At 38.6% G+C, this 22536-nt stretch overlaps 1 protein-coding gene across 2 annotated transcripts in view; it reads right to left on the bottom strand.

Annotated features, from left to right (window-relative positions):
• Positions 1–22536, bottom strand: part of aff4 (AF4/FMR2 family, member 4) — a 51589-nt gene that overhangs the window by 18936 nt on the left and 10117 nt on the right. The window contains exons 1-5 of one of the 2 annotated variants that reach the window (XM_041800828.1): positions 16613–16846; positions 8177–8306; positions 1095–1871; positions 719–757; positions 480–566 (exon numbers count right to left, since the gene is read on the bottom strand). In XM_041800828.1, coding sequence (XP_041656762.1) covers positions 480–566; positions 719–757; positions 1095–1871; positions 8177–8306; positions 16613–16629 — 1050 coding nt within the window. In that variant the 5' untranslated portion in view covers positions 16630–16846. Of the gene's footprint in view, positions 1–479; positions 567–718; positions 758–1094; positions 1872–8176; positions 8307–16612; positions 16847–22536 lie in introns of those variants that run through there. The other variant, XM_041800829.1, reaches the window with a different exon arrangement.

Below are 22536 nucleotides of genomic sequence, written 5' to 3'. Positions count from 1 at the left end.
AAACATATCCCCAAAGTTTCCATGAAAATACACAAAAAATGTTAAAGAAAAGTATCAAAAAAAAAAATCCCTCAAATTTAAATTAAAATTCCTTAAAAAAATTCAACATAAATTCTCAGAACTTTTCAAGAGAATTACATAAATTTCACTGGTCATTCTGGAGGATAATCTCAAAATCTCTAATAGCAGAAATCATTACGGTGTAGTACAAGAGCAGACATGTAATATCCTCATGTGTAGAGTACAGGGTCTAAGGAGGTTAACCTTGTTAACTTCAAACAAAGAAGAATACAAACCTTCCATGAGTCATTTAAACTAAGTCTTATTACTCCAAAGTTCTTGTTAGACAGCCACCTCAAAGGCTGATGCATTTCTGTCAGGTGTTGTTACATTACACAAAAGCACATAAATAATAGCATATAATAGCACATTATTTATGGATCACAATTATTTAATACAAAGTCTGGAGCAGTTCTGACCTTTGTGGGGAACGGAAACTTGGAGGGCTCTGTTTTACAGGGGGTGTGGATGGCTGTCAGTGGAGGGGGCCAAGACTGAGTCATTTCCTGAAAGAAAGATAGAAAAAAACACCACCTTGAGGAAAAATGTGCAAATTGGTCTGTGGTGAGTAATGTGAAATGTCCTTTCACTGGCTTTTCTTTGAGAGCTCATGAAAAAGCTGTGAAGATTGTTTTTCTTTACAACTACGAACACGTACCTTCAGAATTTCATCGACACAGTTGGCATCACCAGTTCCCTAAAGACAGACACATCAAGTTCAGCACATGTTCATAAAGATGGTGTTAGTGCAGCAGGTGAGCGTCCATTTTAAGGAGGATGAGTCACCCTATAGGTATTTAATGAGAGTTCAGCCAAGTGCGGCATGCTGTGAGGTTCAGTTATTCCAGTTATTGCATCATTAAGACTAGCACTGAAAATGCTAGAACATAATCACTGCTCTGCCACTCAAAGTCTATTTATTCAGCAGCTAACCTCTTCTGCAATGGGCTGATATCTTAATTGATGCACAAACACACACTTCAAGAATGTAAGTAAGCTGCAGAGTCAATATCAAGTGTGTTGACAAAGTGTACCTCGACAGGCTGTGACGGGATCTTGAGTTTCGAGAGTGAGGCTTTGCTGTTGGACTTCATCTCTCCCATGGTGCTGCTGTGCGACTGTCCGCTGTAACTCTCCGGCGCTGAGCTCTTGGGTTCTGCCGTTTCCTGGCCGTCCATAGGCCGAACATAGGCTGTGGGCTTCTGCAGCATGGAGCCAGGTTTGGACATTAAAGACGGGGGAAATGCCTGACTCGAGTGCTGTCCACTGGGGAAGGACGTGTGAACCCGCGATGGGGAGTCCCAGTTGGCCTCTCTGTCTCGAGGGGACTTGGAGCGATATCGCTCTTTGCTGTGATGCTGCTCGGCAGACAACGAGCTCCGCAGGTGGCTGTTGCTCCCGGAGGAGCTGAGGGAGCCCTTAGCCGGACTCGATGTGTGTGACTTTGAGTGCTCTGACCCGCTGCTGTGTTTACTTGACTTCTTTTCTCCGTGTCTTTGGCTACTGCTGCTGCTGCCGCTACTGCCTCCGTTCCCCCTCTGGCTGCTGAGTCCTGAGCGTTTTTGGGACTGGGATGAAGAGCCACCCGCAGCAGGGCCTACAGGGGTCCACTTGCTGCTCTGGCTGCTGCCACCACTGCCACGCTGATCCCCACCAAACAGAGGTGGACCTGATTTCTCCTCAGAGGAAGACGAGCTGTTAGAAGGTTTACCGCTGAGCTTTGGTAATGTGTCACCAATCGGCTCTTTCATCTCGTCGTAATTGCCCAGCATGCTCTGAATACGGCTGGATAGTTTATCTTCTTTGCTGGACTGAAGACAGAAGCAGAGGATGACAGGAGAGGACAGAGAAAAAAGAAAAAAATGAGAAGAAAAGAGAATTAGTGAGAGAAAAATGAACAGAGGAGACAGTCATTATGGGCAGAAGTTCAACACTTGGGTTAATTGCTTTCTAAGAAAAACATGGAAAAAGGAGGAAATGTACCACTCCTACGAAGAAAAGTTAACTAAAATACGCAAAATAAGCATAATGCAGATTTTACCTTTAAAAAGAAACGAACTACATCTTAATCCTATGTCTCACCTGTTTTACATTTAAGATAACTGACTGAACACTGAGAAAATAATCGATTGATTAAACAGAGAAGTCTAATCTGCTGATCACACAGTCAGCTTGTTCAAACTCTGCCCACACCCATCTGTGAACGCAGATAAGAGTCTACTGAAGGTCCAACACATTGGTTAATCAATCACTCTGAGGCTGCGGATTCCAGCTGACACGCTCGCAATCAGCCCATGACAGAAGACTGTACAAAATATCCAGTTTCACACGTGACCTCAGACCTCTATTCTGTCTGACAGATTCATTTAGCAGGTGTAGGAACTCAAGCAATTATCTGGCAGAGGAAATGTAACAAGCTTGGTCATAACGTGATCTGTTCCCAGCCTGCTGCTAGCTGGGCCTGGCTTCACATATGTGTCAGTCAAGAACTGCATGATCTGTTTTTCTTGTTCGGTAGTTTGGTTTCATTTATTTTATGCCAGCATTTTTTTTACCGATTTATTATTGTAAAATCTCTGTTGGGAAAGAAATATCCTCTCCTTTTTTAATGCTACACATCAGCCCTTTTTAAAAGTACTGATTTTATGACTTATCACACACTGATTTAGGCCGTTGGCAGGGTGATGAAATATTTTTAGACTGGAAAAAACCAAATGACACTAAGAAAAGAGTTTTCAGCAAATAAAGTTGAAAAGAGACATCACATACATAGTTTTTAGATCCTGAGAACATCTTCTCTCTTCAATGTGATTTTCATGAAATCAAACAAAGAATTTCAGTCATCAAACATTGAGAAATAAAGAAACAAACAAGCTACTTGTAAGTAAATTCTCTAACAGCTCACATCCATCGAAGCATCTTAGAGTAGCAGAGAAAAAAAGGGTCTATATTCTTTGGAGAGATAATTCAGCTCATAGTAGAAATTTTGTAAGGGATGAACACTGAAGGCAACCCAACCCCAAACTTAGCTAATGTTGCCTGCATCACAAAGACATCTTTTTCAGTGTTTTTACAAGTTTGGATCAACATAAGCATGCAAACAAACTGTGTTTTAACTTTAATTATCCTGAGTGTCTTCAGCCTTCTCTCCTTATAGCTACTTTTCTAATTGGCGGGGCACATTTATGAGGGCCTTTAACCTAGTTTTTGAACAATGATCTCTTTGCCCGTTATGCTCCATATGCAAAGTTTCTGACTTAAGTTCCAGCCAACAGCTGACACATGATGAGATGAGAAAAAGACAGGAGGAAGTAGCGACTGAATCAGAGTTACAAAGTAACAAACAGTAGCACTATGAGTGAGTCTGTGGGCATAAATGAGCAAAATAAATACTGTAATCTCCTCAAAGAAACTTTGCAAAGGTTTTGAAGAGCAGAATGTAATCATTTCACACTGTTAGGATGAACTTAATATGCATTTGCGCATCAAGAACGGCACCAAATAGCCCGTGCAGGGGAGGTGGAGGGGGTGGAGCAGTGATCTGAATGGGCTCTGTTTCTTCACTAGTTGCCACACCAATGATTCTTAAATGTCATCTTTGTGATCTTTATAATTTTGAATTTAGTGCTCTTTCTGTCATGGCAGCTGCTGCTCCTCGTATTTGTGCAATATTGCCCTCATGAGACCTCAGTGAGATCTCTCATGACGTTTCGATCTCGCGAGATCTTGTCACACCCCACTTTAGCAAATTGCTCCCACTCCTTCTGGTGAATAAAGATGAAAACAGCAGAATACTTGCAGCTTGTAAACTTTATCATTGGATTGAGACGTTGGTGACTGCGACACTTTCTAGTCAGTATGTTGGGAGATTTCAAACAAGTCATGCTGTGTTTCTCTTTTGCCGGAAAAAAAGAACACCACTTCTGAGATCATATCTTTGCCAAATGTTTTGATTCAGCTAGTTTGTTATGCAGAAACTTTCTCAGGAATGACTACAACAACTAACAGACTTTATCTTCATGCTGATCAGGGGAAGTCTGTGCAAGTTTTAGTGCAAACCCCAGAGAAAGCCCCAGATACTTGAGCAGCACTTAATTACCTGCTAAGGACAATATTTCCTATTGTCACAATAAACACTGCATTACAGACAGAACAAAATTAGCAATAAAGACACAAAGATTTTCATCTCTTCCAAAAATCTTCATCAAAAATGCATAGCTAAGCCTTAAGTTTTAAATGTCAAATGTCATGTAATTCAACTCACTTTGTTTCTGTGCATGTGGGCAAATTTACTTAATGTCTTAGCCAAGTAACATCTGACCACAATTTCATTAAACATGCCTCATCTGCATTCAAAATAGCTTTTGATTTTAAAAAGATACATTAACATGCTGTATCCATGTACCCTATCACCCACTATTTCAATTTCCCATCATTTCTTACATGACATGACTAAAAACAATGTATAAAAACCTTTCAATTTATACCCAAACTGTAGTGCTCTTCATAATTTGCAGCTGAGGTCCAAGTGTGCAAACTCTGCACCATAAAAATGTTACTGCTCTGCTGCTCTACATCTGGGAGGCCACAGCTGCAGCTGCATGCACACATGGCATTTTAATGCAGAACACAGTAAACTTCCACTTAGTGAAGCATGACAGAGGCAGGGGGAAAAAGTCAACTTAAGCTTACATAAGACAGGAGGAGGAGAGAGAGACAACATGTAGAAAGGCCTGTGGCTTAAACAATCTTTCGTCAATAGTTTTACATAGCGATAGTTTGTCACCACTGTTTGAGATTATTGGTCTTTAAGGGCAGAAGAGAACGTTTACAAAAAAAACTTCTTGCTGTAAATCCCTCCTTATTTTTGTGTAAAAGTGTCAAGGACTTCCTAAAAGTCAGCCTTCACTTTGTTGTGGTCCAGAACACAGAGGCCTGCACGCATCGCTCACCTCTGGTCCCCTTTCTATTCCCAACCTGTCAGGACACATTCCTCACTGCCTCTTTGACGGCTGGCTTGAGCTAAGGAGAGGAGCCACTTACCTCTGCTCAAATCTGGTTAGTGGCAAAGATTAGACTAGTGTGGAGAACTCAAATCCTCTTTACAACTACACTGACTGGGTAAGAGCTGGCTGGCCTACATATATGTGTCTGTGAAAAGGAGGGGGAACGAGGGAGAAACTGGAGCGGGCTTTGTTTATCTTCTTTGGTTGCAAAACAAAAAAGCCAACCAAACACAGGTGTTGTCAATTCAGGCAACTCATTTGTGCGGTTACTCATTGTCTTACACTTCCATCATTTAATTTAGGCTAAAACTGTTTGGAAAGCATCAACTATTGTTTTAATCGCTATCATTTAAGAAACCACATGCTGTTTTGCAGCCAATTACAGCCTGATCAAAAGAGGGATTGTCACAGTCAGTTCAACTTGTTCAGTCAAGTTGAGTTTATAAAAACGCTCATGGAGCAGTTATAAAGGCAGCTGTTGGATTTCATTGAAAAACATTGATATAAAGCCAGACAAAAAAGAATTGTTACTGATTTTATACAGATTTTTTGGAGAACAAGTCAGACACTTCCAAGATACTTTACACATAAATATCCAGACCTTCAAACCCTCAGTCATTATATTTACACTGTTACTTAAGCCTGTCCACATGCTACACAATTTTAAGACCGATTTAAGGCCACATTTGCCTCCCCCTCAACAATCGTAGGGTTGTATCCAAGAAGAGGCACATCGCGAACCATTATATGACTGACTGCTCCAAATCACGTCTTAGCCTCCCACACCTTAAATTGTACAAATCAAACACATTTGATATTTACATTTCAAGGTCATAATGCCTCCAATCAAATACCTAAAACAACTAATGAGAGCTGTAAATAACATTACCATATTCAAGGATTGACATAAAAAACGCCTCCACTACCCTCTTCCTACAAAGCATTTATTACTGTAGAAATTCCTGATTTTTTGCCGAAGTTGGCCAACAAGATCATTGATATGAAAACTGAAAGTCATTGTTATCATCAATCCAAACACCCAAGTATTTGTAAGAATTTACTCTTTCAATCATTACCCCATTTCTGTCTACAATTGTCAAATCATTTTGGTCGGCTGCTTTTGATCTGGAGAAGAGCATTAATTTGTTTTTTTTCGGCATTAAGGACCAAGTTAAGATCACTGAAATTGTCTTGTAATACGTTAAATGACTGCTGCAGCAAACTACAAGCAGACAGTACATTTTCTGCAAAACAATACAGAACCGTATCATCTGCATACAGATGAGCATGACAGTTAAAAAGATAATCGACAACATTATTAATATAAATAGTAAATAGAACAGGACCTAAGATGGAACCTTGTGGAACACCTTTAGTAACACTTTAAAATTCAGAAAAGCGGTTACCTAATTTAACAGATCATTGTCTGTCTGATAAACAGCTCCCGAACCAATCACAAGCATTACTGTCAAACCCAATATTTTAAAGTCTCTGCAGCAGCAGGTAATGGTCAACGGTATCAAAAGCTTTAGAAAAATCAATAAAAAGTGCTACACAGCGTTGCTTTTTATCCAGAACTGATGTAATGAATATCAATAGTAATCAGTTTATTTTCTTATTCTGAAATAATGTAAGATTCTGTGAAATCTCAAGTCTTAGGAATATTCACTGTGCTGTTGCTGGCAGGTTGGCAGGTGTGTGGTCTCAGAGGATCATAAGATGAGAAATCATGTGAAATTGTCTATATAAGTTTAGTTTTCCACATTTTTAAAACTGTTCAAGATTTGAACATCGTCAGGTGTGTGGCCAGCCTAAAACTGCAGAAGATAATCTTACTAAATTCCCTTCAGAGTAACAATTTCACTTATCTAATCATGGTGATAATTTTGCAAATCAATATTTAGTATACTGTATTTCCTCTAATAAAGACTGGTAGTAAAACTGCGGCCAGACCCCTTATTATGGCTGAAACAATGAATAAGAGCCATCCCCCTTTATAGACCGGCTATTATAAAGGACTAACATGCTTATTCCCGTGTGTTTTCATTTGAAACAGCACAGCTTCACTGCTATCAGATGCAACGCTGTTTTAAACGGCACGGCTTTTCTTGACTTGACAGTAGAGATTGCCACATGCGACGCTCATTGGCCAATCAAATCCTTGCTCAGAGCTCATGAGCAAATCTGGAAAAACACAGAGACACACAGAGAAGCGGTGCAGACAGGAGAGTCAGTCTACCGAGGGATTCGACAGAGCGAGTCAGTGAAAGTAGAGAAGTTTTAATCATGAGAAGATGGATTGTTAAATGTTAATTCTTCCTCACACTACGTGTGGTTTAAAACAGTCTGTCTCAAATGTTTTAGTACTGTTGCAGTGATTAATAATGGTGTGTCAAACATCACTACAGCACACAGCACACATCTTTCAACAGTAATCATGACTCACATCTGGTCAGAAAACAGAAAATAAATGCCTGATCCCTCACAAATTCACTCACCCACAAGTACTGTTGATTTTAGATAAACATAAAAGCTGTTTAAAGACACAGGAGGTAACCTGTCACTGTTAAAGTTCAGATTTAAAGTGAAAAGTTTAGTGTGTACAAAAATATGAAGAATTATTCCTCTCAATGAGAAAATAAAAATGAACAATTCTACTTCTCAGTGAGGATTAGAAATAAAAGCCTGACTCCGAATAATGAGCTTCCTACTTATAAAGGCCTGGTACCCTTAGCATTTCTGTAAAGAAAAAAAAAGGCCCTGGTCTTTATTTAAGGATCTATGGTATTTTTATCCAAAAACATTGTAAACTATGAAACATGACTTCTAAATGTCAAAATGTAAAAACTTTTCAATGCAGTATTATCTAAAGCATCCTCTCATATGCATGTGCAGGAAAAAAAAACACAAAAAGGAGTTTCTAGTTTTGCCATCAAAGTGTAGCTAAACAAACGAAAGACCAAAGGAAAGGTGTGATGTTTTAAAGAAATGTGTTAACATTACTGTATCCTTGTTGTATGTGCAATTCTCACTTCCTGTGGCGTTACAAAATTCCTCTAACTGACTCATCGATTACACGTCAGGACTGAATGTGAGGTAAACAAACTCACCACTTTGTAGGGTTCAGGAAAGAGAGGGGAATTCGCTGGAAAGGCCTCTCCTCCTCCCTGCTGGATTTCTTGATTTCTCCTTTCTCGTTCTTTCATTCGGAGCACATTCCGGTCCTCACGGTTCATGTTGCTAAAAAAGCAAACAGAAGAAAACCGGTTCAACTTAAAAACATGGTAAGAAGATACTTATAAACAAAGTGTGATTATAAGAAAAGGAGAAGCAGGATTATGAAATTCAGACAGTGACAAAAAAAGGCAGAAAGTTTAAGGAGATTTTCTCAGAACTGTCAGTCAACAGCCATCACTTTACTACTTTTACCCTTCTGTTTTCTTTCCTGCTATGACTTCTTGGATTGTAAATAAATACTGACCGGTTCAAGTTTCTTCACAATACTCAAGCAGCCATCATCCAGTCACTACTTTGAGTCAGTATTTTGGTAAACCACAAATTGGACTATCCCCACACATAATAACAGAGGGGAGAAGCAGAGATGAGATGGCCAGTGAGAGAAAGTCGCCCCTAATAGGCTTAGGCTAGTCTAGACAACGTGAAGTAGCCTCCTTCCACGTCTAATAATCTCCTTGTGGGAGTCATCAGTGTAGATTTGGACCTAGAATAACAAATTATAATGTTGACATACACGGGGAAGCTTGTTTTCTTCCATTTTAAAGGGTTGATGGCTTGTAAAATCTTTTCTTCAAACATGTATAAGACCCTTCAAGCATATCTGCCATCAAAAACACCATGTGTAAACAAATAATCCTCTTATAGATATGATAAAAGGTCAAACAGAGTAACAAGGACTGAGTAATAACCTGTTACAGTCAAACTGTGGCCTAAAGCCTCGAGTGCTCCTTCAACACACCTCCCTGCCCTCACCGTTTCTCTGAGCTTCATGTTTGTTGTGCAAACATGAAGGTACAGGGCTATTTGAGGGCAGAGAAGTTGGAAGTGAATGTAAAGGTTTTTATCATAGACGGTTGTTGGTAGGAGGACTTCCTAAAACAATGTCTTTGACAAGGGGGCAATGCTTTTTGATTGCCGTGCGCATGAATATAAAAAAGTTTGTGTGCCTGAAATGGATTCACACCAGCTCCCATAGGGGTTGTCCTGGCATTTAAAGGTAGAGGTGACTTAAAGCTAAGTAGTAACTTTAAACAGAAATACTTTGTTTATTGTGCAAAGACACACCCAGATATCTGGTCCTTGGTGCTGCTGGTAAGACTGCAGCAACAACCAGAGCCTCTTGCAGATTTTCAAATCAATTTTAACTGATGAAGTTTTTCCACCAACATACTATTACACTAGATGTGTACAACTTGATATTGCTCAGGTAGATCCATATCTAGTTGGACCCAACTGAGTCAAAAATCTACTAGATGGGGGATAAATATGTAGAAGCTACTAATTAAACACCCGCCTTCATCTTTTCCATAACTAGAGATGAGCCAGATCTGATCCAGTACCTGAATTGGGTCTGATACTAACATTATTTTCAAATTAGAGATCAGACTGATGGCACCCATACATTTCATTGATCCAAATTTTAATGTTTATTTGGGCTGTGAAAACACCACTAGCATACATGAGGCATGCATATGAGGCATACCATGTTAGCTAAGCAGTGCGCCATGAGAGACCGCAGCTCGGTCTGAGTCATTTCATCATCACATCTAACCTTGGCACTAAAGAGAAATCAGATAGCAACACAAGTGTCAACCATGTGTGTGTCCAAGTGATTAGTGTGAAGCACTGGGCAAAAGGTGTGTTCTCTCCTCCTAAGTTTAATGTCTGCAATAATGCAACATGAAGCGGTTATACTCTGTCATCCCATCTGTGGCTTTACTATGAGCTGCAGCGACTCCTATTACAACTTAAACAACTGTTTAAAGGTGTTCTAACTCACGACCCCTTTGTTGAGGTCCATGATGATTCAAAGAAGCGGACTTCTGGGAGGTCAAAGAGTAAAGTAAGCGAAAGCGAGGCAGTGATGGTACAATGATGATGGTGTTAATGGTACTTACAACAAACTTTTCAAAACAAAAGTACATAGTTCTTGTTTTCCTCAAGTGCTTTTATTGTGAATGCCCCAATCAGGAAATACATTTTCAGTAGCAGCATCACATTTGTTCCTTCCTGCCACAATAGAACCTAGATAACTCTTTATCCTGTTTAGTTTAATCATTTTTACTTATTTGAAGAAGTTTTTAAAAATTGGCACTTATTTCTAAGCTTTTATTTTCGTATACCAGAATATACTTTTACTCTATTCAGTTTGCTGCAGTTGGTTGTGTTCAAATGTTGCTGCGTTTTTTTACACTGCCCTGCAGTTTCAAATATTTTATTTGAAAACATGATATTTCTTGCTGCTACCTAATTCTGTGTGAAGCCAGCTCAAAATGTAAATACATTTACTGGGAATGATTTGGGAATATTTTTTTAATTGTACAACATTTTTTGGTCTTTGAATTTAATGACATTAAATTAAAAAAATCCTGCTTAAATTTTACTAGAGCTTTGTATAACGTTACACAGAATACCACCAGAAAGAATATTAATCATGTTTAAAAAATAGTGGATTGGCCCTCTCTTTCCATAAGCTCATCAAGTGCCCTGACACACAAACCTGACTATTTTGTGCTTTAATGTCACAAGTTGGCAATGCTTAGGAAGCAATGCTGATGTTTTTGTACTTTGAATTACTTTATTACATAAAGCAGTTGTTATATTCTAGTTCCACAAGGGACACATCCTACAAATCCAAACTTATTATTTCAAGACATTGTGCTAACATACATCCACTGTGTTTGGTAATTTGGTTGTAACAGTGCTGTTTTTTGCGTACATTAATTGCATATACAGTATCTGCCTGGACATGATTGATAATCAATGGCAGGTATTTTTTAGTTTGTTCTGTTTTTTGCCCAAGGCACACCTAAGATCAAGCCAAAATCTCAAGGCAAACCATACTGATATCCATGCAAAATAGCTGCTGTAATGAGCTTCTGCTGTTGTATAGCTGTAGTCATAACATATGGTTGTACAGATTTCCAAGGCACACCTACACTTGCCCAGTGTGCCTTGCCACCTCAAATGAGAACCACTGATCTATGGTAATAAAGACTTGCATGGCAGACATTTCCTGCAGCATAGTCCACTACTTTTACCTTTTATACAGTTTCAAATATATAAAATTAACCAAATGTTGCATTGTAAAGGCCTGTAACTGAAGGAGAAACTTAAAGGGAGAATTTTGATCATAGGCCTTTATACCATCATATTTTTCATGCAAACAAGGGAGAGGTCCCCACATGGCTGTTTGAAATGCAGCTTTAAAGCAACTTCACTGTTGGTGTTACTTTTTGACACCCAAAGGCTGCTCCTATCTTTCTCATGCCAGAGAGATAAGAAACTCTGGATGCATTAAAAACCCTGTGTGCACTACTGAGAGTAAACGTCATGTTGTCAATCTGCTCTTCACAAACAGTAGACATGCTCTGCCCGGGTCCATTTAGATACTAAAAAAAGGTTTCTGCAGAGAACAAATGTGAGAATTACCAGTCTGACAAAATGTGGCTGCAGTCTGTTGTGCACCTTAAGTTAAGAAAATCAAATACAGAAATTCTAAACTTGAAACAAGCTGATTTTGGCCAGGCGTGTTTCCTCTTTGTTTAAATTGTCAGCTTGAGCACTGCCAGAAAAAACAATGAGTTTAAGGCTGTTGGCAGAGTGGGATTATGTAGCATCCACCCTGCCTCCTCCTAGATTATAAACAGAGCATAGAGGGATGTTGAAATTCCCTTGGAAGAATTCAGAATGTATTTACTGACAATTAACTCAAACCGTGTTTCTGTAGACTTGATCTTGGCCGTGATTAGCAGAAAAACCCCAAGGTTGTTTTTTCAACAAATTCTGGCTGGTTATCTGTAAAATTACCATTACGCCACAACTTCACAAAGCCTCTGTCTGTTTCACATCATCAACGACCCCAAACTATGAGTCATGACTCCTAACAGGTGTCGTGATTTGCACACTATAAACTAGGCAACATCATAGAGCTCAGGAGGGCCATAGCCGCTGCAAGCCATCTGATACACAACATTAACACCAGATTTATCAGAGGAGGTGTAAAAAAAAAAAGATAAATTGTTTATGTTATCAATCATCCGGCTTGCTGTTATCACCTCTTGACTTACAGAAAAACTAACAACCAACCACAGACTAAACAGCAGACACAGATGGAGCTACAATGCAAGGTAACAAATTTGCTACAACGGCCCAGAGATGGGAAAACTTACTCCAAGCCACAGTGCCATAAATTCTGCTTAAATACGGAGAATTTGTGCACTGAAATATCCATTTGTTTTAAAAGTGACCATTCTAATGTTATATATATATATATTTTAAGATATATTATCCGGGGTGATGAGAGTGGGGAGGAGACGTGCAGAAAGGGGCCACGGGTCGGACTTGAACCCGGACTGCCCATGTACATGGGGCGCAACCACACATTAGGCCATCTGTGCTCCCTTTTTTAAATGAGGCCTTCCAGGATCTCAGCTATTTCCTTAAGTCTTCAAAGACAGAGAAATTCTTAATTTTTAAAACCATTACAGGATAGGTTTGTTAGTTCAACTGTCCAGACTCACCTCCGTAACATGGAAACCCATACACCAAGCATTTGTAGCAAGTTGAGACCCTGCTTGCTTGCCTCTGCAGCCTCCTTCTCAATACTTCTTGTCTGAATTGAGGACTATATTCCATAAAACGGCACCTTGTAATGTGCATTTACTAAAAAGAAAACCAACACTTTGTTTTTATTCATGAATTTCTCATCAAGAGAGAAATGCACTGAAAAGTACATTTGTGCATTCACTTCTGTCAAAGTACATGCAAATTCTGGGACCACTTTCAGCGTGAATATATTTTTGCTTTCTAGATTTTTATGCCTTAATTTAGAGAGGATGATGGTGGATAGAGGAGGAAATAGGAATAAGGGAGAAGGGCTGAGACATGCAGGAAAGGAGCCACAGACCAGACTTGAACCAGGCCGTCTTTCTAGATGGGATGCGACCTAACTGCAACACCATCTGCACCCTGAAGAGCCCTTCAGCACTTAAAAGTGCATTTATCCTTCATTATGACTAATTGAGGACTGAAACAAAAAAACAACAGTTTTTGTTTAATTAAATATGACTTATGAGGGGCTGCCTTCATTGATTAAAGCCCTCAATGCAAAATAAAAAGTAGACAGTAGAAATGGGTGGAGTTGCCAGAGCCAGTCTGTATTCGTTATTTTGTGCCCTCGTTTTGGTTGAGAGCCCCCTGGCTGAATTTAGGCATGGAATGTTTGTTATTTTGCCATCAGGCTGACAGCACAGCTATCATTTGAGTATCTTTTGTGAACTTCCTAAAATTAAAGATGTTTTCATTTAAACTTGTTGGACAATGACCAAAGAAAAATGTATTAAGTGCACCAAGTTTTCAGGAACTGCTTTTACACGTATCTGTGTTTGTGCATGAAGTGGATTTGTTAGTTAATGGAAAACTGTAAGCACAACGCTGAACAGTTAAATGTCCTAAGGCATAGGATCCTCTCCTACCAATTCAGCCTGACTAAATGACCCAATCTGTTGGTTTTTATGAGTTAAACAAAGGGTTACACCCCGTTATACTGTAGCAAAGCACTCAAGAAAACAAGCAGACAGGAGGCTGAAGGTTTCGTGATACCAGAGCTTGTATTTCGGAAATGACAACTAAGCACTCATTTTAACGTTTTCGACTTAACAGACAACTTCATCCTTATTTTACAAATCATTTGTGGTTGAAACCAAAGGCTTAAATCCTCTATTTTTCAAGGATCGGGGTCCATGGTCGTCATTCAGAATATAACTGAGTGCTTTTTGTTGGGGTTACACAAAGTGCGGCTGGGCAATTAATTCAGCTTTCTTCAGGGGTCATTTTTGTTGCCCAATAGTGGTTTCTTTTGACAATTATTTTACTATGCTGTCTGTTTAAAGTGACAAGACCTTTTGTAGTTAAAAGTGATGAGTAGGGATGGGACAAACTATTAATACAGCTGCATATTTTTTCTCTAAGTCATTTGACACAATTACTAAATCACTGGTGTGAAATTTCTACTTTTTTATCCCCCCAAAAAAGAAAGAAAGAAACTCACAAATATAAATATAGTAAATAAATAATAATCAGTAAAAAAAAAAAGTTATTGAATTGTTTTGTATTGTATTGACAACACTGCTGTTGCCAGGCCCTTAAATTTACCAAGCTGCTCCAAACAGCTAAAATGAAAAATCTTTCTTTCATCAGTAGTGGTCCATGTTAAGACAGCAGCTTAAGTCGTCTTCAGATAAAGGAATCATGTTTTATAGGCGTGACTAGGAATATTACTCAGTGAATAATTTCTCATGTGATTAAATACAGATTAGGAGTTGACTAATGCTGAGTCAGGTAAATACATTGTGTAAACTAATTTCACACTGTGACAATGGGAAGTTGGTTTACAGAATGTAGCTAATGTTAGCAGTGCTAGCACCGCTGGCCTTCACACTCCTGCCCTGAATATTGCCACTAAACACTTCGATTATATGCGCGTATAATTTGACAACTTTGTCCCCGCATCCTAATCAAAACAGAGCTAGACCGCATTGTTCCCACAAGATGCTATCGTTGCTAACAGTTAGTGGTTGTATATATATACATCGGGGTAAAGAGCATTGTGGCAGCATACAGGGGTAATTAACCCTCTAACGTCTAAGGTTATTTCCCTTGATTTCTACATTACTTTTAAATTCAACTTTTTAAGGTTCTTGCAAAAAACACAATAACTGAGTGTCAAATCAAAACTTTCAGGGCAATCTCAGCTTTCTGCATACTGAGAGTGTCAATTGGTCAATTGGTTGGGAAAGGTTGACAGACAAAGGATTCATCCAATGACGCACAGTGAGAGGTGACATGTACCCATTGCTCTCTTATTGGCCCTTTAACTCTGGCTGTGAACACATGGGATGGCAAGTGAGGGAGGAAGTGAAAGCTAAGATTCCCTCGTTCACAGAAGTTTTTGAACTGCATTTCTATGATGTAAGATGGCAAAGATATTAAAAACGTAGCGAGTGCTTAGACCTCAGAAGGTTAAGAAAAACTACAAGGCTACTAGGGAAGGATGCTGTGCTACTGTTTATTTGGAGCTTTGACCTAGGCTGTGGGCCTGAAATGTAATAAATATATATTAATAAATAATTTAACAAACTCATAACTATGGTGTAGACTACAAAGAGATCTGACTTAAACCATTTATCCAGTAAACCGTGTGCGCCCCTGTTGTGACTGCAATGACGACACATCAAAACAACTCTTAAACCAGGGCTCCAAATGACATAAACTTCACTGTATACAAGCATCAAAAATCAATCTTTCTATACAGATTCCTGAAGAAATATTAAATCAAAGCAGAACATTTCAACTGCATTAAGTGCTGGTTCACACTTGTCAACAATACACTTTTAACTGTTTAAAATAAAGTTAAAGAGAGGTTAATAATGCAGGAGTGGTACAAAAACAGAATAGGTGTAGGATGTTCTTTTCCTTTTACATGTCCGACATGTGAAAGCAGTTTATACTGCCCTGGTGTCTCGAGGTGTAGTCATAATTTCCAGAAACAGGCTAAATGATAGATGCCAGACAACAACTTACTTTCTAGTTGAACAATTGATTTTTCTACCCCAAGTCTCAGGGGATTCCCTTTACCTGCTAAGTGCATGTTTGATGTCAAGTAAAAACTTGAACAGCACTGCCAGTTTTTGCTTTGTCAAAATTAATCACCATCAAGTTAATCTAATAGCCAAAACAACCAAACCTTTACATCTAGATTCCTCCATTAAGGAGCAAATGTCTGAGACCCTGATCACACGGAGAAGTTTTTTTATTTTTGCCAGGCTGAATCCAAAACTCAAATCCTTGTTTCACTGCCAACATGGCGAAGGAACAAAACAAAACAAATGGGCTTAACCTGCTGCACATCGTCTTTTAAACACAGCATGAGTTTAAATAATTACTATCAAAGTGTGACAATCTGCTACATTAAATGTAACCATTGTACAGTGTGCCAGATTGAAAAGGTCAAAGTCTGCAGAGTTGAGATGGCAGTTCACTCTGTACCTAATTTAATCAGCTCATCTGACTCTGGAACTCACAACACAACGGCCAGGCCTTGTTTTCAATAACATATACAAGAAAAGGGGAAAAGCTGATGGTCATCTTGGAACTGTGAATTCATTGAAGGGCTTTCAGACAGTTATTATATAAGGCCATCCAAAATATTGTTGAGTATGTCATGTGAGTAGTAAAGTTACATGCTCCATTTTACCCAGAAACCAAGAGAAACAAGCAAAGCAGCCAACTAGCCATGCATTTCTTACCCTGACTGAGAGGCCATGGCCCCAACCACTGAAACATTGGAAGGAGGAGGAGGGTTCAGAGGATCTCCAAGGGATTCAGAAGTGTTCTCGTCATGGCTTGTCAGCCTATATTTCAAACGCAAACCTCCCTAAGAGAAGACAGCCTGTGCTTTTTCTCCTCTAAATATATCCCTGAGAGTACAAAGTGAAAAAGTGGAACTAGAGTTTCTTTACTCGACTCGAAAGGTAACAGTGTATTTCCTTGGAGTGGAGACAAATCTGACTCAGGGAGGGGAGGTGACTGCTCGTGCCTGGGAGATACCATGTTGGCAAACAGCAGGGGTGGTCACATGCGAGGTGAAGTCTGAGAGAGCAGCAGATTGTTGTTGTGTTTGGCTTGTGTTTGCAGCATGTGCTGGGAGCAAATTGGTTAGGGGAGTGAGACTCAAATGGAAGATAGAGATTTGGGATATGACAAGTTAAAGTGTCTGACAGTGTACTTTTGGATGATTTTAGCACTATGGGGTGGTTTAAACCTACCTGGCACAGAGCTGAGGTGTATTTTGATAGGTTAAGTTAGAGTATGATGGTTTATAATGACAGGAGCTGATACAAACACTCAGTTTAAGTCCACAATAAAACACAGTAAAAGTGAGGCGTTTGAAAACATAGCGAAAACATACAGAAATCTTTCTCTAAACAGTGTCTAATTCATTACACCTTCTTATATTAAAATCAAAACTGAAAGACAACAGAAAAGTGAGGATTTGAGGTGTTAGAGCAGTTTGTCATCACTAGACACTAAAACCTGTGAGTTATAGCAAAGGAAACAGTAAAAGTGATTTGTGTTACAGCTATACTCAAACACATAAGAGCATTAAAAGTGCAGTTTGAGAGAACATCTTCGTGGAGAGCACAACATTGAAGGAGCAAGGCCAGGGGAATAAAATCTCACCTCTCTTAGAAAGTGGAACGGCCCACCTCCTCCCATATAAGGACATGTTATTTTACACCACAGGACCTCTCCTCCGTGTGATGTCACTGCCTTTAGTCAGGCCGGGCCAATCAGAGCTCATCATTCCATCAACAACCTCCCTCTTTTTTTTCCCCACTATGCCCCAAGCACAGGGAACAGCACCCGTGCTGCCCTCTTAAAGAGACAGCGCGCAGTTTCCGGCAGGCAGGTTGTAATATTACAGGAGAGAGTTTTCATCAGCCAACTATGATGACACACGCTGACAAATGTGTTATCATTGAATGCTGCAAGTTATACAAAGACTGATGACACTATCATGCCATTTACTTCTGTTGATTTTTTTTATGTTTCTTGATATGTATTTCACTAGCTCATCGTTGATTTTTTTTTCTGTCTTATAATCTCACTCCTCTGGTATTTTGTTCCAATGAAGCACATATGTACATGTACTAAAATTTTTCTGACCGCCTGATCCTTTAATAATCTTTGTAATGCTCTGTTTGGTTATGATGCCCTTAGAAGATAATGCAAGTGTGAAGGCCAGGGAAAGAAGTCTAAACTTGGGAAACTCCCTTTGACTCAGTTCTCAGTCTTTATTGTGCAATTATGACATTCTCAGTTTGAAACTCTGCTCCCGCTTAGTTTCCACTGACAAAGACCCCATGCTAATAATAATCAAGGCTTTTAAAAGTAATTCACAGCACATTTATGTTCATTTTCTATATTTAGAATTAATAGCAAAGCTAAATAAAGTTTGTTCTGTTTTAGATGTCAGTTATTCCAACTGCAATGTTTAAATATTCTGTTATTTTTATAAAATGGACATACTGCTGTCTACTCTATGAGAAATAGATGAAACAGGGGTAAACAGAGTAATATCCACTTAAATGAGGGATATTTGGACTTGACAGATATCCACACTGTTTCCTAAAGACACAGTGAACTGTTGACATTTATATGTGGTCATAAATTGAGTTTCCTTACATTTATATGCAACCGATTTTAAGCACACAAAACAAAGCCTGAAGGCACACATCAGCCCAGTTCATCAGTGATGGATGTGAAACTGAATTAACATTTAAACGTTTTGTTAAGGCTAAGATTTAGATCAGTTGTTTCTCCATATTTTAGTGTTTCGTGTACTTCTTATACATTATTCAATTTACATCAAGATGGCTCCGTAGTTGTTGCATCTGTTCTGGAAAATTCAGGGTGTATTTCAAAACCAGATCAAGGTACCCCAGCTGTTTTACTAAATCTTGTTTTATTTTAAAACCAGGTAAACCTTCATTTTCTTTATTTAATGTGACAAATTCACAAGGTAGCTACAGTTCTGAACTTTTACACCATATCATAGAAACTGTTAAAGCGTCAGATAAGTTCACTTCATGAAGCGTTCACGGAGGTTAGTATTTAACCAAACAGAAATCACGTTAATTTAGTAGGGCTGGGCAATTAATCGCAAATTAGATTAAATCCCAATATGGTGCGATTTACAAATCGCAGAAGTTGCAATATTTTTTTTTAACATGAAATGTGTCAAAATACCAGTTTAATACATCAATTTTTTTGCAGAGATTTTATGCACATTATGCAAACATTCAAGTGTCATTTTTGTAAAGGTTTTTAAAAAAATCTTCCTTTTCGTGTTTTATGTAGGCTATGTTTTTTTCTTCATCAAAATGAGTGACATAAAAATAATAATGCCCTTAAATAAAGCAAATGACATCACATTTGCAATATGAGCAAAAATAATAATCTCATTCTATAATTCTAAATAAAATGGATTAGGCCTACAGTTACTTCAACAAAGTTATACCTTAGCTGGCAGCCCCCCCCCCAATGCCTGCTGCTTAAATCGTATAAATTGTGTCCTGCAATAACACAAATGTAAACAGAAAAGGTATTTTGTAAAGTATCTGAAAGACAAGCTCTCAGTTACTGGCACAGATGGGCGGCCTGTGCCACCTCCTCTGGAGCTTTTGAAGTGATCCTGCTGACAGCAGAAATTCCAGAGGGAATGTCAATTCAAATGGTGCAAACCTGCCTCATATAAGCAGCTGTTTAAGGACCATCGAAACCACATGCAGCCAGGAGACCATTTGTCTGATGTTTCTGATATGTAGGAATCAACTTTGAAACCAATTCAGTTAACTGGTTGAAAAAAAGTCATCCTTACTTGCATCTTTAAGTGTTAAAGTTTATAATAGCTGAAAATCAACAGCTTTCACTTGAATTATTGATACTGTTTTTCAAGAAGACCGTGTCAAATAAGGATTAAGCCTGTCCATTCTGAATTTTTTTGGTTTCCACTAAAAAAAAACAAACAGAAAGAAAACTCAAATATTTCCGTATGGCTTCAGATTAGGTCCAATTAACATATCAATACAACCCGCGAAATCTTGATTGGCATGTTCTCTAAACAACTGTTAACATCCTTTCAATCAGGCAGGTTTGAAGCATTTCATGTGACTCACTGGCTGGAATGCCTCCGCTCAGCAGGAGAGCTTTATGTGAATCAGAAAAGAGCTGGAAGCATTTACCAATCAGAACACAGTGCTGTAACTGTTCAGCATTGAAGCACTAATTAATGATATATTAAACCAACGATGAGGAGTTCCTGAAAGGTTATGAAACAGCCTCTATCAAACACCAATGACCCTTTATGGCTTACATAAGACGAGGAGTCTCTGTGAGAAGAGAGGCTGTAATCTTGGCTACCTTTGATGCCTGTCGCTGGGTCTGATAACCTGTTAGAGCATAAACAGGCCCAAAAAAAAAAAAAAAAAAAAAAAATCCAGCGTGACCTGACCTAAGCTTGTGCAAGCCTGTCCTATCTCATTCCATTAACATTACTGGTAAGCATGGCTCGATTTAATGCCAGCATTTCTGACAAGTCAGCTGTTAAAATTCAAGTAATTCAGAGTTTCTGAATGATGGGTATCTGTACAGATGAGATCTTAAGCCCAACAAGCACGAAGCATGTATCATACCAACATAAAAAAAGGTTTAATAATTTGGATTTTTTGGAATATTAATACGCAGGAGTATTAAAAGCAGTTCAAACTGATTAATGAATCCCTTTAAATTAAAACATCTGAGTGTACTGAACGGCAAGTTGTAATGTTTCACTGAGCATCAGCCTGTTTTTGTTTCTTGTCCTCTACTTCAGCGTGCAATGGCATACTCCTGCTATTGTTCTCATCCAACACTGCACAGTTCCACCATGTGGTTGTGGAGTGGACCAGGCTGGCAGTACGACATTTAACTGTTTTTTCTCTCATTATCAAAAACGTTCATCTAAAGAAAACCGTGGTATAACTCTTTGAACACAGTGTTCAGCAAATAAACCGTTCAGGTCCAGGTTTTATTGAGAGGATCTCTTAATTTAACCTATGGAGCTAGGCAGTGCATCTCTCCAAGTGTAAAAAATCCTGAGCCTGAGTTTTTTTTCAGCCAGCATAGATGGGTGGGGGGCTGACAGATTCGCTTCTATACAACATCAACTACTGGAAGTCCCATGTATGGAAACTTTTACAATGGAACACTTTTTAAGGTGCAAACAGCTTTCAGAAACTTCTGCACATATACAAGTGAGTCTTACACCATATATGCTCTATTCTTTGTCAAACTATGTGTGATGTAAAGACAATCAAACAATTTTGAAACCTAACAAAATATTTAAAATGTGAGCTGACAAAAAAACAATTTAATATAACTGAAGAAAAAAAAACTCTGATCATGATTTTTATTGCAGACACGGACTGTCATTCAGTGCATTTCCATGCTCAATAATGATATTGTTCGGATCTTATGATGTTAAGCGCTCCGAAAAAGGCTCACCAGGAAGCACACAATGTTATGACTTGTGTTTGTCTTTGTTTTCTATTTATCAAACCAAATGACCACAGGTCATAAACCTGAAATACAACAAAAAGATAAAGATTACAATATTGTCTTTTAACATATTGTACTAAACAATAAAAATCCGAGCCTTTAATGCCTTTGATATTACTTTTGATGTTATCTCAATTGCAACAAAGCTGAATCAAAATGACCACTTTAACCCAGAATGCTTAGCATTAAGAAACCATACACAAAACAGCTCTCTGCCTCTGTCACTGGCAGTTGCCATGGACACAGAGCCTGCGCTCATTTACCACACGTATTGTTTACAAGATTCATAACACACAAACGTAACACAACGTGATACTGCAATGGATTACGGGAACAAAATGACTCTTTACTTGACAACACTACCGTCGTCACAGTAAGTTGCAGAGTGTTCAACACAGCCGTTATTATGCTAAGGGCTAACGTCAACAACCTGCAAATTATAAACTATCCCCGGCTAATAATCATTAGCTGCGACTAACACAACACACAGTGATTGAGGTTAATACATAATACATACAAAAGCTGGACAACGCTGACGTAGCTGCACATGCGTGTTACAGACATTCACAGAGCCAGAAAAATAGGAAACATCTGAACACTTAAAAAAACCTAAAGAAACCATTTGTTCCCATTTTAACTCAACATAAATTAAATCATTTGGCCCATTAACTCAAAAAGTCTTAACAGATATTTAACTGTCTACTGTACTTGTTCTAATAGATAGACATTGGAGAATAATCATGTTAAGATAGAAGTACATCATCCAGAAAATTAGAGCACTAAATGCCTTATTTCTTAGTTTCTAGTGTATTATAATTCTCTATTTTTTCATGAAATTGACTATTCTTGCTAAGACAACTTTGATTGTAACTGAACATACCTACTTATCAGTGCATGAATTTCAAGTTTCACTTTCAGTCAAGAAATAAAGTGCCATCATTTACATAACTGTGACCATGAAGCTGTACTCTTACTGAAGAATAAGGAGCTTTCCATCCTGTACATTTTTGTGAGTTGGTTCACTGCAAAATAGGACATTTTCACCAGAACTGGAAAATAGATTTTAAACAGG

This window comes from Cheilinus undulatus, linkage group 12, assembly GCF_018320785.1.
Source record: "Cheilinus undulatus linkage group 12, ASM1832078v1, whole genome shotgun sequence".
NCBI lineage: Eukaryota > Metazoa > Chordata > Actinopteri > Labriformes > Labridae > Cheilinus > Cheilinus undulatus.
The sequence above is the reverse complement of the archived record's forward strand: the minus strand, read 5'-3'. Positions and strand labels throughout refer to the sequence as shown.